At 39.6% G+C, this 12,339-nt stretch overlaps 1 protein-coding gene across 2 annotated transcripts in view; it reads right to left on the reverse strand.

Moving 5' to 3' along the window:
- The window catches only part of slc12a2 (solute carrier family 12 member 2), a 211,557-nt gene that overhangs the window by 35,474 nt on the left and 163,744 nt on the right, over positions 1 to 12,339 (reverse strand). For both annotated transcript variants that reach the window (XM_067983261.1, XM_067983260.1), the window contains exons 13-17: positions 11,064 to 11,165; positions 10,188 to 10,343; positions 3,360 to 3,459; positions 1,751 to 1,862; positions 776 to 916 (exon numbers count right to left, since the gene is read on the reverse strand). In XM_067983261.1, coding sequence (XP_067839362.1) covers positions 776 to 916; positions 1,751 to 1,862; positions 3,360 to 3,459; positions 10,188 to 10,343; positions 11,064 to 11,165 — 611 coding nt within the window. The remainder of the gene's footprint in view (positions 1 to 775; positions 917 to 1,750; positions 1,863 to 3,359; positions 3,460 to 10,187; positions 10,344 to 11,063; positions 11,166 to 12,339) is intronic.

The raw sequence follows: 12,339 nt of genomic DNA on the forward strand, positions 1-12,339 counted from the left end.
ATACCCCAGTGAAAAAAAAAGTGCGAGCGAGCGACACACACAGCCAGAGAGCGAGAGCGTGACAGACAGTCAGAGAGAGGGAGAGAGGGAGAAAAAAAAGTTAAAAAAAAGTGTGGTTTCTAAAAGGAAACTAGTCTTCTGCAACTACACTGCTATTTTCATATTCAGATGATACTTAATTGTAGAAATGGCACCCAAAATATTTTGATGGATTATCATCACTAATATAATTAGTGATAATCACCAATATCAATAGCATTATTGTTTAAACTTAAGTGAAGCAAATATGACTACCAATTAAGCACAATACTTGCACAGTATATTTGTACTTTCATAATTTCAAATTTTTCAAATATCAAAAGCTCAGTTCAGCTTTGCCTAATCAAAGCTTCTGGCACACAAATGTGACAATTTCTTAGATTTGTAAGTTCAATTAGCTACAAATATAAATAAGAAGATTGGTAGCTGTGGGATGTGTGCACGTTTTGTGTTTAGTTTTTTTTTAAATTTGTCTTCAATTTTGAATTGTAGCTAAATGGAGTCTTTCAAGGATATTCAAAGACTCCATTTATCCACAAGATAACAGTGTTTGACCCAATTTATTACCCACATACAAGCCGAGTCAGTTGAGGAGAAAAGGATAACCTATGCGCTTTTAGATTTTTCCAACACACCCACCGCCCAGAGGTATTATAAAGCTGAATAATCATAAAACCATGTCAGAAAAACACCTAACTTACTGAAGTAAAGCTGTTGATACACAAAAGTAACTTACCTGCAGCAAGAACTGTGTTCCCTCACGTAGATCTTCTGCATATACAGGCGCATAGAAGGCTTTCATTTTGTTTTTGATTAACCAACGTTGGTATTTAGCCTGATCAGTAGAGATTTCCTTCAAAGCTTGTCTGCGCGGCCCCTAATGGAATTCAGAAAATTGCCTTTAATTATTTTAAAAAAGAACTCTTTTCTGAGCATTAGATCTTGGGTGTGTCATGAATTGACCAGGCCCTAATCAACCAAGATTACAGTTGAACAAGCAAATTTGAAATGCTAACAGACTTGTGAAAATCATGAGAATAAATTCAGATTGGAATGGACTGACAAGGAAGCCAATGGGAGTTAATAACCAGTAACGTTGTGAGGGAGCTGAACAGACATTTGGCAAGAAAATCAACTGAGTGATATAGGTAGTGAATTATGAATTCTGTTTCTGAACTCTAGGGCTATTCAGATGAATCAAAATGGTCTTTTACTGTCCTCTACACGCCTAAGTTCCTGGCTTTATGAACAAGGCAGCTGTAAAAATCAGCAGCACCAAATTCATTGCAGGTTACCATGGGCAAAAAAAAAATCATCCACTGCCCTATATTTACCAATTTTTCCCTTACCATGCTGAAGCCTTTGGCTCTTTGCTGCGATACAATTCCTTATGGCCATCGTGAAGGAAACTGTCAAATTAGTGTGCATTAATGCAGTATTAAGGTATTTTATGTTACCCACACTTATAAAATCTTTACATCCTGAAGGGAAAGGAAAACTTCCATCTTGTCAATATAGACTGGATTCAAATCTGATTTCCAAGAGGTGAAAGAACTGTGCTAAGTAAAAATCATTTAACCACTCCATTAGGGGTCTATAAAGCCTGTGCATACATTGTCAACCATATGGTGGCTCTCCATTGACAACAAACCAATGAGGGGTGAAAATCTGCTTTAGTTGAAAATAAGTTCAATAGTGGTGATAAACTCACCATATGAACATGTCCACAGACCACCAGTCCAACATTTTTGGTGAAGGCATGAACAAGTTGGAGCAAAGCTGGACGGGATGTAGGAGCTCCTGTCATTAATAGGCATTGGGGCCTGCATAAAGATACAGTAGCAGTTTAGAATGATGTCAACATAGAAACATTACATTTACATTGAACCATGTAACACATGAATAACATCCTTGATTTTAAGATTCTCATCCTTGTGTTCAAATCCCTTCATGGCATTGCTCCTCTCTATCTCTGTAGCCTCCTCCAGCCCTACAACCCTCCGAGATTCTCCTCGGATTCTGGCCTCTTGCACATCCTCAATTTTCATCGCTCCACCATTGGCAGTCGTGCCTTCAGCTGCCTAGGCCCTAAGCTCTAGAATGTCCTCCCTAAACCTCTCCGCCTCTCTACATCTCTCCTCCTTTAAGTCGCTCCTTAAAACCTACTTTTGACCAAGCTTTTAGTAACCTGTTCTAATATCTCCCAGGCTTGGTGTCAATTTGTGTCTGATTATGCTCCTGCGAAGTGCCATGGGACATTTTTACTATGTCAAAATGCACTTTATAAATGCAAGTTATTGTGATTTTGGATCTTGCAAGTTTTGAAATTAAGAGAACGAGACAGATGTACATGAATATGTTTTACATGAGATGTATTAAAATTGGTAATTTAAATAGAATGAAAGATTTTGCATCCAAAAATACAAGATATCAAAGGAATTTCAGGTTTCATCATTACCATAAAATTTACTTGACTGCAGAAACACAGCACACATTATTTTGCAGAATTTGCCAATTCAAGGCAAAAATGTTGAATTTTTTGACCTAAAGTTAAGCATTTACTGTAAAATGTTTTGATTAGCCTAAAAAAAACTCTTATTTCAACTGGCAAAATCCAGTGTACCTGTGCACAGATCTTATCCCCAAGTTTGCAGGTCCTGTACACAGGATTTGATTATATGCTTTGAAAGATCAGTTTTTTTTCCAAATTGTTACAATTTCTAGGAGAGGTATTTAGTGAAATCTGTAAACTTAAGCCAATATAGCAAACATTCACCAACACAGTTCGTCTGCTAGTATATGTTACTGTTGTGTTGGGCACTTTGCCATGTTCTAGTTTCTATCACTCCAGTTATCTTGCTAAACAATTAAAACATCACCATATCTTTTGTCACGACAAGGGCAGATACAGAAAAAAATGATATAGCATGCGTACAATTAAACCATTAAGAAGCCTGTTAACTTACAAGTACTAATTAACCAAGTAAAGCTGATAAGGTACAAACGTGGACTCAAAACTATTTGTATACATTTACCGAATATAAATTATTCTGTTGCTATACGAATTAGCAAAGTACCTCAATGTAATAAGACAATTGTTTCCATAATAACAATCTTCTGCCCACTATTCTCCCCGTCATTAGTTTCAAAGTAAAACTCCCTGACTACCTTTCATAAACCATTTTAAAACGTCATGGCTATGGTTCCTGCAACTACATTATAGATTTTATTCTAGGCTGAAAAATAGCCGACTTCAGTTATAAACATAAGGTTTTCCCCTAGCACACTCCGCACTGCTGATTCGAGGGAGCAACAATTACCTGAAATTCTTGACATGGTCCTCTACTCCTGTAAGACGAATGGCATGCTGCAAGGCATTCAAATAAGTCAAAGCCTGTGTGGAGGAGCCCCAATTCACATCTGTGAAAGAAATATTTTGAGTTCAGTATAACTAAAACATTTGCAAATATCACACGGTTACAATATTCATTACTCTTGTAGTTTTAATCGTTCACACAAATTAGATTACGTAACAAGCTAAAATGAAAAACATTACAGGTTTTCTTATCTATTACAGACCTATTATAGAACAGTGCCTCATTCTACTTTACCCGACCCTTTTTACCCTGGCTACGTGATGCTGTATTAATGTTGCGTCTGTAAATGCATCATTCCTTGATAAATAGAGTTTGATATTGTCTTTTTGGTTACATACAAAAAAAAAGCAATGGAATATAGTGTATGATAAAATCCATAATAAAAAGGGGTTTAATATTAAATCTGAGTTCATATTATTAGGCACTAAGCCATTCAATATCAAGCACCTTTCAACTATTCAAAATAAAAATGACTTTTCTTATGAGATGTATTATACAGACCTTTCACCACCAGGTGTCATCTTCTAGCTTATCGGAAAGTAGTGGTAGTGGGTGCGGGGGCGAGAGCGAGAGGGGAGAAAGAGGAGCGAGAGCGAGAGGGGAGAAAGAGGAGCGAGAGCGAGAGGGGAGAAAGAGGAGCGAGAGCGAGAGGGGAGAAAGAGGAGCGAGAGCGAGAGGGGAGAAAGGGGAGCGAGAGCGAGAGGGGAGAAAGAGGAGCGAGAGCGAGAGGGGAGAAAGAGGAGCGAGAGCGAGAGGGGAGAAAGAGGAGCGAGAGCGAGAGGGGAGAAAGAGGGGCGAGAGCGAGAGGGGAGAAAGAGGAGCGAGAGCGAGAGGGGAGAAAGAGGAGCGAGAGCGAGAGGGGAGAAAGAGGAGCGAGAGCGAGAGGGGAGAAAGAGGAGCGAGAGCGAGAGGGGAGAAAGAGGAGCGAGAGCGAGAGGGGAGAAAGAGGAGCGAGAGCGAGAGGGGAGAAAGAGGAGCGAGAGCGAGAGGGGAGAAAGAGGAGCGAGAGCGAGAGGGGAGAAAGAGGAGCGAGAGCGAGAGGGGAGAAAGAGGAGCGAGAGCGAGAGGGGAGAAAGAGGGGCGAGAGCGAGAGGGGAGAAAGAGGAGCGAGAGCGAGAGGGGAGAAAGAGGGGCGAGAGCGAGAGGGGAGAAAGAGGAGCGAGAGCGAGAGGGGAGAAAGAGGAGCGAGAGCGAGAGGGGAGAAAGAGGAGCGAGAGCGAGAGGGGAGAAAGAGGAGCGAGAGCGAGAGGGGAGAAAGAGGAGCGAGAGCGAGAGGGGAGAAAGAGGAGCGAGAGCGAGAGGGGAGAAAGAGGAGCGAGAGCGAGAGGGGAGAAAGAGGAGCGAGAGCGAGAGGGGAGAAAGAGGAGCGAGAGCGAGAGGGGAGAAAGAGGAGCGAGAGCAAGAGGGGAGAAAGAGGAGCGAGAGCAAGAGGGGAGAAAGAGGAGCGAGAGCAAGAGGGGAGGAAGAGGAGCGAGAGCAAGAGGGGAGAAAGAGGAGCGAGAGCAAGAGGGGAGAAAGAGGAGCGAGAGCGAGAGGGGAGGAAGAGGAGCGAGAGCAAGAGGGGAGAAAGAGGAGCGAGAGCAAGAGGGGAGAAAGAGGAGCGAGAGCAAGAGGGGAGAAAGAGGAGCGAGAGCAAGAGGGGAGAAAGAGGAGCGAGAGCAAGAGGGGAGAAAGAGGAGCGAGAGCAAGAGGGGAGAAAGAGGAGCGAGAGGGGAGAAAAGAGAGGGCGGAGAAGAGAAAGAACGGCCCTAAACCAAACATTAAGGCATTTGGGGCACATTTGAGCTAGACAGGTTAGGTGATATAATTTTCCTCTTCCCCTTAAGTTTGTTACGGTCACTTGAACGTTTGAACTACTTAGCCCAAAACAAATCCACCTGAAGGCCGATAAGTAACAAACAACCTGACGGAACAGTAAAGCTTTTGAATTATAAGATTTTTTTCTAAACATTTTCATCAAACCAAATGTCTAGAGTAATGTGTTCCCAATTCCTGCTGTCCCTTGGGGACCCAATATTCTTTAGGATCAGGTAGTGTCAAACAGAATATCGAACCTGTCATTTTTGACATTTGTCACAAGTCACAAAATCCAGGTCAGGCTGCAAAGGGTGGAACAGGGACATCCAGTTGACTGCACAGCTATAGAGGAACTGGCACAGATTCAAGTCCCAGCAAAGTAAAGGGATTACTTTGCTTGCTTTTAAAATTAGTTAGCAAATTCCTACATCTAAACTGACAAACAAGGATTTATTTTTCATCTCAGGGAAACTTAGGTACAAATTGAAAAATAACAGCTAAAAAGGAAGTGTACTTTCCCCCTTCTAGTACTTAAACTTATGCTAATCCCACAATGGACAAATGCTATGAATTCTTTCCCCCTAACAAACTATAGACAAAGAGCAAATAGCAGGATGCACCATTTCCCAAAAGGTTTTGGAACAGCTGACAGTTATACAATCTAGTTGATTTTTTTCCCAGTTAATGCACCATTGTTACAATTGGGGGGGGGGGGGGGGGGAGGAGAAAGGAGGGGAGAATTGTAAGAGGGAATTTGTACATTGTTTTTTTTTCTCCCCCAGTAAACAATGAAGCATTCTGGTTTATGTCTAATATTCTATGTTTGACAGTGGCTATAACATAAATGAAAGCAACCAAGAGAGATGAAAAGTTTTTCAGAAGAATAACACTGCACACATTGTAATGACATGTTGATATTGCAACCAAAGAAAAAAGTCACAACCCAGAAAGCAGATAATTCCATTTCCTTCGTCAAATAAATTCCACAATAATTGGCAACATAATATTTTCTAATTTAAGGGTATGGGAACAATTAAGTGCAAAGAGGTTCATTGATTCAGAAAGTATTTATTTTAAATTAAAAAACAGTTTTTTGGATTCAATTACCTTTTCTCAGGTTAACTATATTTACACCCACACAGACATATGTACTACTCCCACTTATAGGGGGTGATTTTAAACCCCAAGAATGGGTGGGTTGGGGGCAGGTGGGAGTTGAAAACAGTTGTTTTTTTCGGGTCGCAACCGCAAAATTTTTGGACTTGGCATTCCCAGTGGGAAGCCTGTTCTTTTCCGCCCCGACGTTAAACCTGGAAATGAAGCCGGGTTGCGGTCGCGACCCAGAAAACAACTGTTTTCAACTCCCATCTGCCCCCAATCTACCCGTTCTTGGGGTTTAAAATCACCCCCTTAATTTATAGAAGAGGTGAAATTCAATATGTAAAATGCAATAAAATGTACGAGATAATGCAATAACCATTGAATAATCTTGCTTACTTTAGGTAACAATACAATTCACATTATTTTACTAGTACAATTGCAGAATTATGCAAAACAAAATAGATTTATGATATTTAAAATTATGTTCAAGTTGTTCAGTGCCACAATCTGCGTACAGACTTGCAGGTAAATTACCTCAATTAGTCTTCCAAAACTTCACAACCACATTTTAGTTTGCTGATGTCCAACTACAGTGATCATGGTCTAACAATTATTGCCTGTTACAATAGGCCTCCCAAGGATAAAGTTATTGATATTAAAAGTTTAATCAAAAATCTGTGTGCCTGTAAGAATGTAGATTACAGAGCCCCTCTAGTATTGCTGATTGATGACATGATCATGTGGTTAGCATGGACCATTCACAAGAACACAAAGCACCCATTTTCTTTCTCTGTCCATACTTGAGCAGAATATTTTTTTTAAACCTGCCCCCATTTGTTTACTTCAGTTTTAATTTTTTTTTTAAAAACTGTCTTTCATTTTTTAACATTTTTCAATTATTTCTTTATCCCACACAGACAAGTCCTGACCAACTCAGCCTCTCCGTTCTGTCTGACCCAAATCCTTGCTCAAAGTCCAGTCACACACTAACTTGCCTGACAGCTCAGCCCCTCTGCTCTCCTGGAACTGAAATTTCCATCTCCAAATACAGCCACATGCCAAGTGCCAGACCATGCAGGCTCTCTCCTCTACCTGAGATCAGCGAACATATGTTATCTGTTTTTAATATAACAGGTCATCTGCTGTCTTTTTCTATGTTTCTGCCTCTCTCTCTTTTTTTGGGTGTTTGTATATTCGGTGGCCTTTTAGGTAACACCTCTCTGTCTGCACACTGTGATTGCCGTGGCAACGGGCAGTTGGAAAGACTATCTGTAATCACCAGGCATTGTTCTGTGATTTATAAATGCGAAGGGTTCGAGGATTTCATTTCCACAACATTCACCTGAGGAAGGAGGAAGCCTCCGAAAGCTTGTGAATTTCAAATTAAATTGTTGGACTATAACTTGGTGTGTAAAATTGTTTACAATTGTCAACCCCAGTCCATCACCGGCATCTCCACATCATGAGATCAGCATGACTGAGAGAAGGGCCCAGTTGACTCATCATATCTCATCTCCACAATCTAGATCTTCCCTCTATTCTGCATGTAACCACAGAGCTGGGGTTGTGGAATTAAACAAGAAATGTAAATAGAAAAGTAGAGTAAATGGAATTACAAGAAAATCAAAATGAGCAAAAGATCAAATAAAGAAAGTAAAGCTAAAAAGGACAGACACACACACACAGACACACAGAGACAGACAGACACACAGAGACAGACAGACACACAGAGACAGACAGACACACAGAGACAGACAGACACACAGAGACAGACAGACACACAGAGACAGACAGACACACAGAGACAGACAGACACACACACACACACACACTCATCAAAAATCTTCAGTATCACAGATCAGCAGAGGATGTGAAGAGGTCAATGGATGGTCTTAACCAAGTTCAATAGCCATGGCACCAACTCAATTGATAATCTGGACCCGATCTCAAGGGATGCACTCCTGTAGGATCTTTTCACAATTTGTACGGCCTTCCCTGTGGGTCCTTAACAAGAATGTTAAGTAGTTCTGACAGACTTTGTATCACATTATGATGATACACAGCAGATATCCACTGCGCTCATCTGTGATACTGAGGAATCTTTGATGATTTGGTGCAATGTTTTAAACCCAATGGGTAGGGTGACAACTGATTAAATACAGCTTTATACAATAATTGAAAATAGAAAGTCAAATGAGCAGCATTCCAGCACCATAACAATGCTCAAATGATTTTAAAGTTGTGTCTAGTATGATTTTCCCCAATGATTATCTGGAATTAGTATTGCAGTATGTTGAAAATGCTGGAATGAATGAATTAGTAGTTAACTAGAATCTCGATGGATTAGAAAGCCACTCCAAGGGATTTGATTTTTTATTATAGTTCAACCAGTGTTCTTAACAGAAATCTGGGATTTTTTTTAAATACTTATGTTCAGTGACCAGTTATCCCATCTTCAATTACAGACTATATCAAGTTACCTGGTTACCAAGAGCAGTCATCTGACAATCCTGTAAATCATTGATTAGTTTCACAGGCTGTGAACCAGAAATCAGACAAAAGGAACTGGAAACATTTGGAAGACTCAAACCATAGCAGAAGTTACAACCTGACTTTTGGAAGCCACAGCCACACAAAGTTACTTATGAAATTTATTAAATCTTAATAATGGCACCAAGGAAAAAAAATATAAAAATATATATATTTTCTGTGTGTGAATGACAACTAGCCACAGACAACAGCATAATAAAATGACCACACTTCTGTAGTGTCAGACATTTTTTAAAAGTGGAGGGAAGAACAGGAAGAGGATGCTGGAATAAAGATCCAATCATACTGAAAACGAGTACCACCTACACTAAAAGTGAGAACGCCACAAAAAGCTTACAAATTTAGCCCAAATTTAAAGAACCCAAAAACTACCCAGAAAGCATATCAAATCAAAGTCTTGTGCTAAATCTTCCATTTTATTTATAAAGGTTTACTTCATATATGGTTTTGCAGAACCATTCATTTTGCCTTGTGTAAGCTCAAGTGACAAGAGGCATATGATGGCATTGATGTGCAGCAGTTACAGGAGAATTAAACTCTAGACATTGCACTAGAAAAACTGCAGACAGTTACAGTGCAATCGATATCTCTTTTCAGCACTATTGTGTAAACTGCAATGAACTGTCGGAACAGCATTGATAACTAAACAGTTAGCAGACATAACATCTGGTCACAGGTAATATTTCAGCAAAATTGACAGACCTGTTCTATGCTTTTAAACAAGGTCTTATAGCAGTCTAAATAATAAAAACTGGCAAGCCAACATTTAAAAAAAAAACAATCTCTCCAAATGTTCATTCATCCTTTCCCAAAGGCACTGCATCCTTGCTGGAGAATGGTTCTACAGGCAACGGTCACCCTCCAGTACTCGCCCAACTGGCCATTATTTACGTGCAAGTCTAGACAGTTTGTAGTAAAGCAGGCTGTTCAACCACAGGTAGCATCATAGCCAATGTTCTCATCCACGTCCACATGAATATGAATTTTGAGTAATAGATACTGGATAGTGATTAGAAGCAGGAGCCCAAGATAATTTTCCCCTTCCTAATCCCAAGACCAAATCGTCTCCTGTTGTCCCAGCTCAGATCCACTAACTCATTACAGAACAGGAATTAAACCTGGGTCCTTCCTGCTTCATACTGACTCTCCTGCTCACTTGATAAACTCGTTGAGCTATCAGTTGAGATAGTTTTTCATAGTTAATATTTCTTTGGAAGTTTTTCTACTTTAAAGTCACTCTATAAATGCAATTTGTCATTAAATGAATGGGCACAAGAAATTGAAAACCTTGTCCACACACTGTTTGCGTTAACAAAACCTTACCTGGTTTCTTGTAGGTAACATAGATATATAAACCAAGGACAATGACGTTTGTCACGAGCGCTGCCCACCAATTGATGACAAACATAACTCCACAGCACAAGATAGCACCAATCAATGAAATCCACATGTTATAGTATCTAAATGCAGGTCGCCAGCCTAAGTACAAAAGGGATAAGTCATTCAGTATAGGTATGTTGTGGGATTTTATGCGATGCAAAGTGAAAACCAAACCTCTACTTAATTTAGTAAAGTTTGTTAAGATCTGTAAAAAGGATAATAGCTGCAGGCTGTATGAATTATTACATGCCATAAGCATTGGGCTACATAAACCACACAGGCATAATTTCAAGTCAAAATCACATAAGTACTTATAATTAAACCAAATCATTCACCATTTTACAGGATAGTGTTAACTCTCTGCTAACCTCAATAATTACAAGTCGATTGCTAAACCCAGCTGGCAACTGGTAAGGGTACAGGAGATAGAGAAAACTGAAGAGGCTGAATCAAAAATGTTTTTTTTTTAAAAAAAAGCTGGGTGCTTGCTTCAAATGATAGTGCTCTTTTTCCCCAGGTGGGGAGGCAGAGAGAGAAAAATTTACCAACTTTTATTTTGAATAATTCTCCACAGAACCATTGCCAAGAGCTCAGCAGGTATTTTCTGATCATCCAGTATGGCTGGAAATACTACTAGTTAGTTTAAAATGCCAAATTGTATTCCTGGCACACCCACTCTCACCATGATGAGCAAAGAACTGCACCCTTACCCCTCTAAATAAATTAAAGTAACCCCAAAAAACAAGTAAACAACTACACCCAAAATGTAGATATTTGCATTCATCCAGATGTATTTCTCATGGTTGACTCAATTCTTACCTGGAGATTTAGCAAGAGAAGCATGAAACACTGAGAAATTAATCAAAGCATATGAAGCCAGGAAAAAATTGGAAATGATTGGCGCAATGACATTCAGCTCAGCTGAAAAGTAAACACACAAAAACAAAAAGTAGAGAAACTTGACAAATACAAATGCTTAACTAGTAACAGACCCAAAAACATTTAAAGAACAAGCTGCCATTCTTACTCACTTAACTACAACAAAATGCATATTAATAGAAATATATACAGTCAAACCACAGCACAACATACTAACCACCACCAACCCCCCACCCCGCAATCACAACATACTGGCACAGTTGAATCGCAGTTAAAGTTAATTTTGAAGAAATGAGCAGTTCTATTTGTGTGTCACTTTGGAACAGTACTATATTATCTTCCTGACATTAAATCTGTGTGCACATACACAGGCAGAAGCTGCTTCTGGTCAGAATCATATTTAAGGTTCATAAAACAGGTTTAACAGACCAGTTCAAACACATTATCCTTTCTAGTACACACTACATAAGAAACTACATATTACCGTTCAAACAAAATGCACAAGTATAAATCTCTACATCTAACTTGCCTATAAAACAGTGACTACATATCAAAAAGCAATTCATTGGTTGTGAAGCACTTTGGGATGTCCTGAGGATGTGTAAGAGGCTATATGCATGCAGTTATGGGCTACATGAGTGAAGTTATTTCTTCTTTTCCTCAGTGTAGTGAACTCCTAATATTGTTGAGGATCATTGGGAAATAAATTTCAACACATTTTCAGGTATACGATTATTCTCCACTTCAGGCAATTGACCCAGTCTGTCCAACCTCCAACACTTCTGGACCCAACCACTTCCTCCCTTCCACCGAGGTACACTCCAACGATTCTGCAGTTCCCTCTGAGGCCCCTCAACTCCATCCCTCCCATGAGGCTCGCCTCAAGTACGGCGAGTCATTTGATCAGTATTTTCTCACTTTTAAAAAAAAAATGAGAAATCTAGGTGAAGGATCAGTGCAGCACACTGCCATGACAGAAGAGCTCAATTAAAAGTTAGTGGTTATGTGATGCTGAGTTTATATTTTAAAAAAGTGTAGTTTGTAAAAGGAAGGGAAATAAAAGTTTGCTGGGTTTTCTTTTCTCTCAGATGTAAAGAAATTGCTCTGGACACAATGTTATTACAGACAATTGATTCTACTTGCTAGGAAGTAAAAACTAAAGCAATCCATTAGATTAAAATTGTAATATTTTTATCTTTTACAATTCTGCTGGTAG

The sequence above is a fragment of the Heptranchias perlo genome, chromosome 4 (assembly GCF_035084215.1).
Source record: "Heptranchias perlo isolate sHepPer1 chromosome 4, sHepPer1.hap1, whole genome shotgun sequence".
Lineage (NCBI taxonomy): Eukaryota > Metazoa > Chordata > Chondrichthyes > Hexanchiformes > Hexanchidae > Heptranchias > Heptranchias perlo.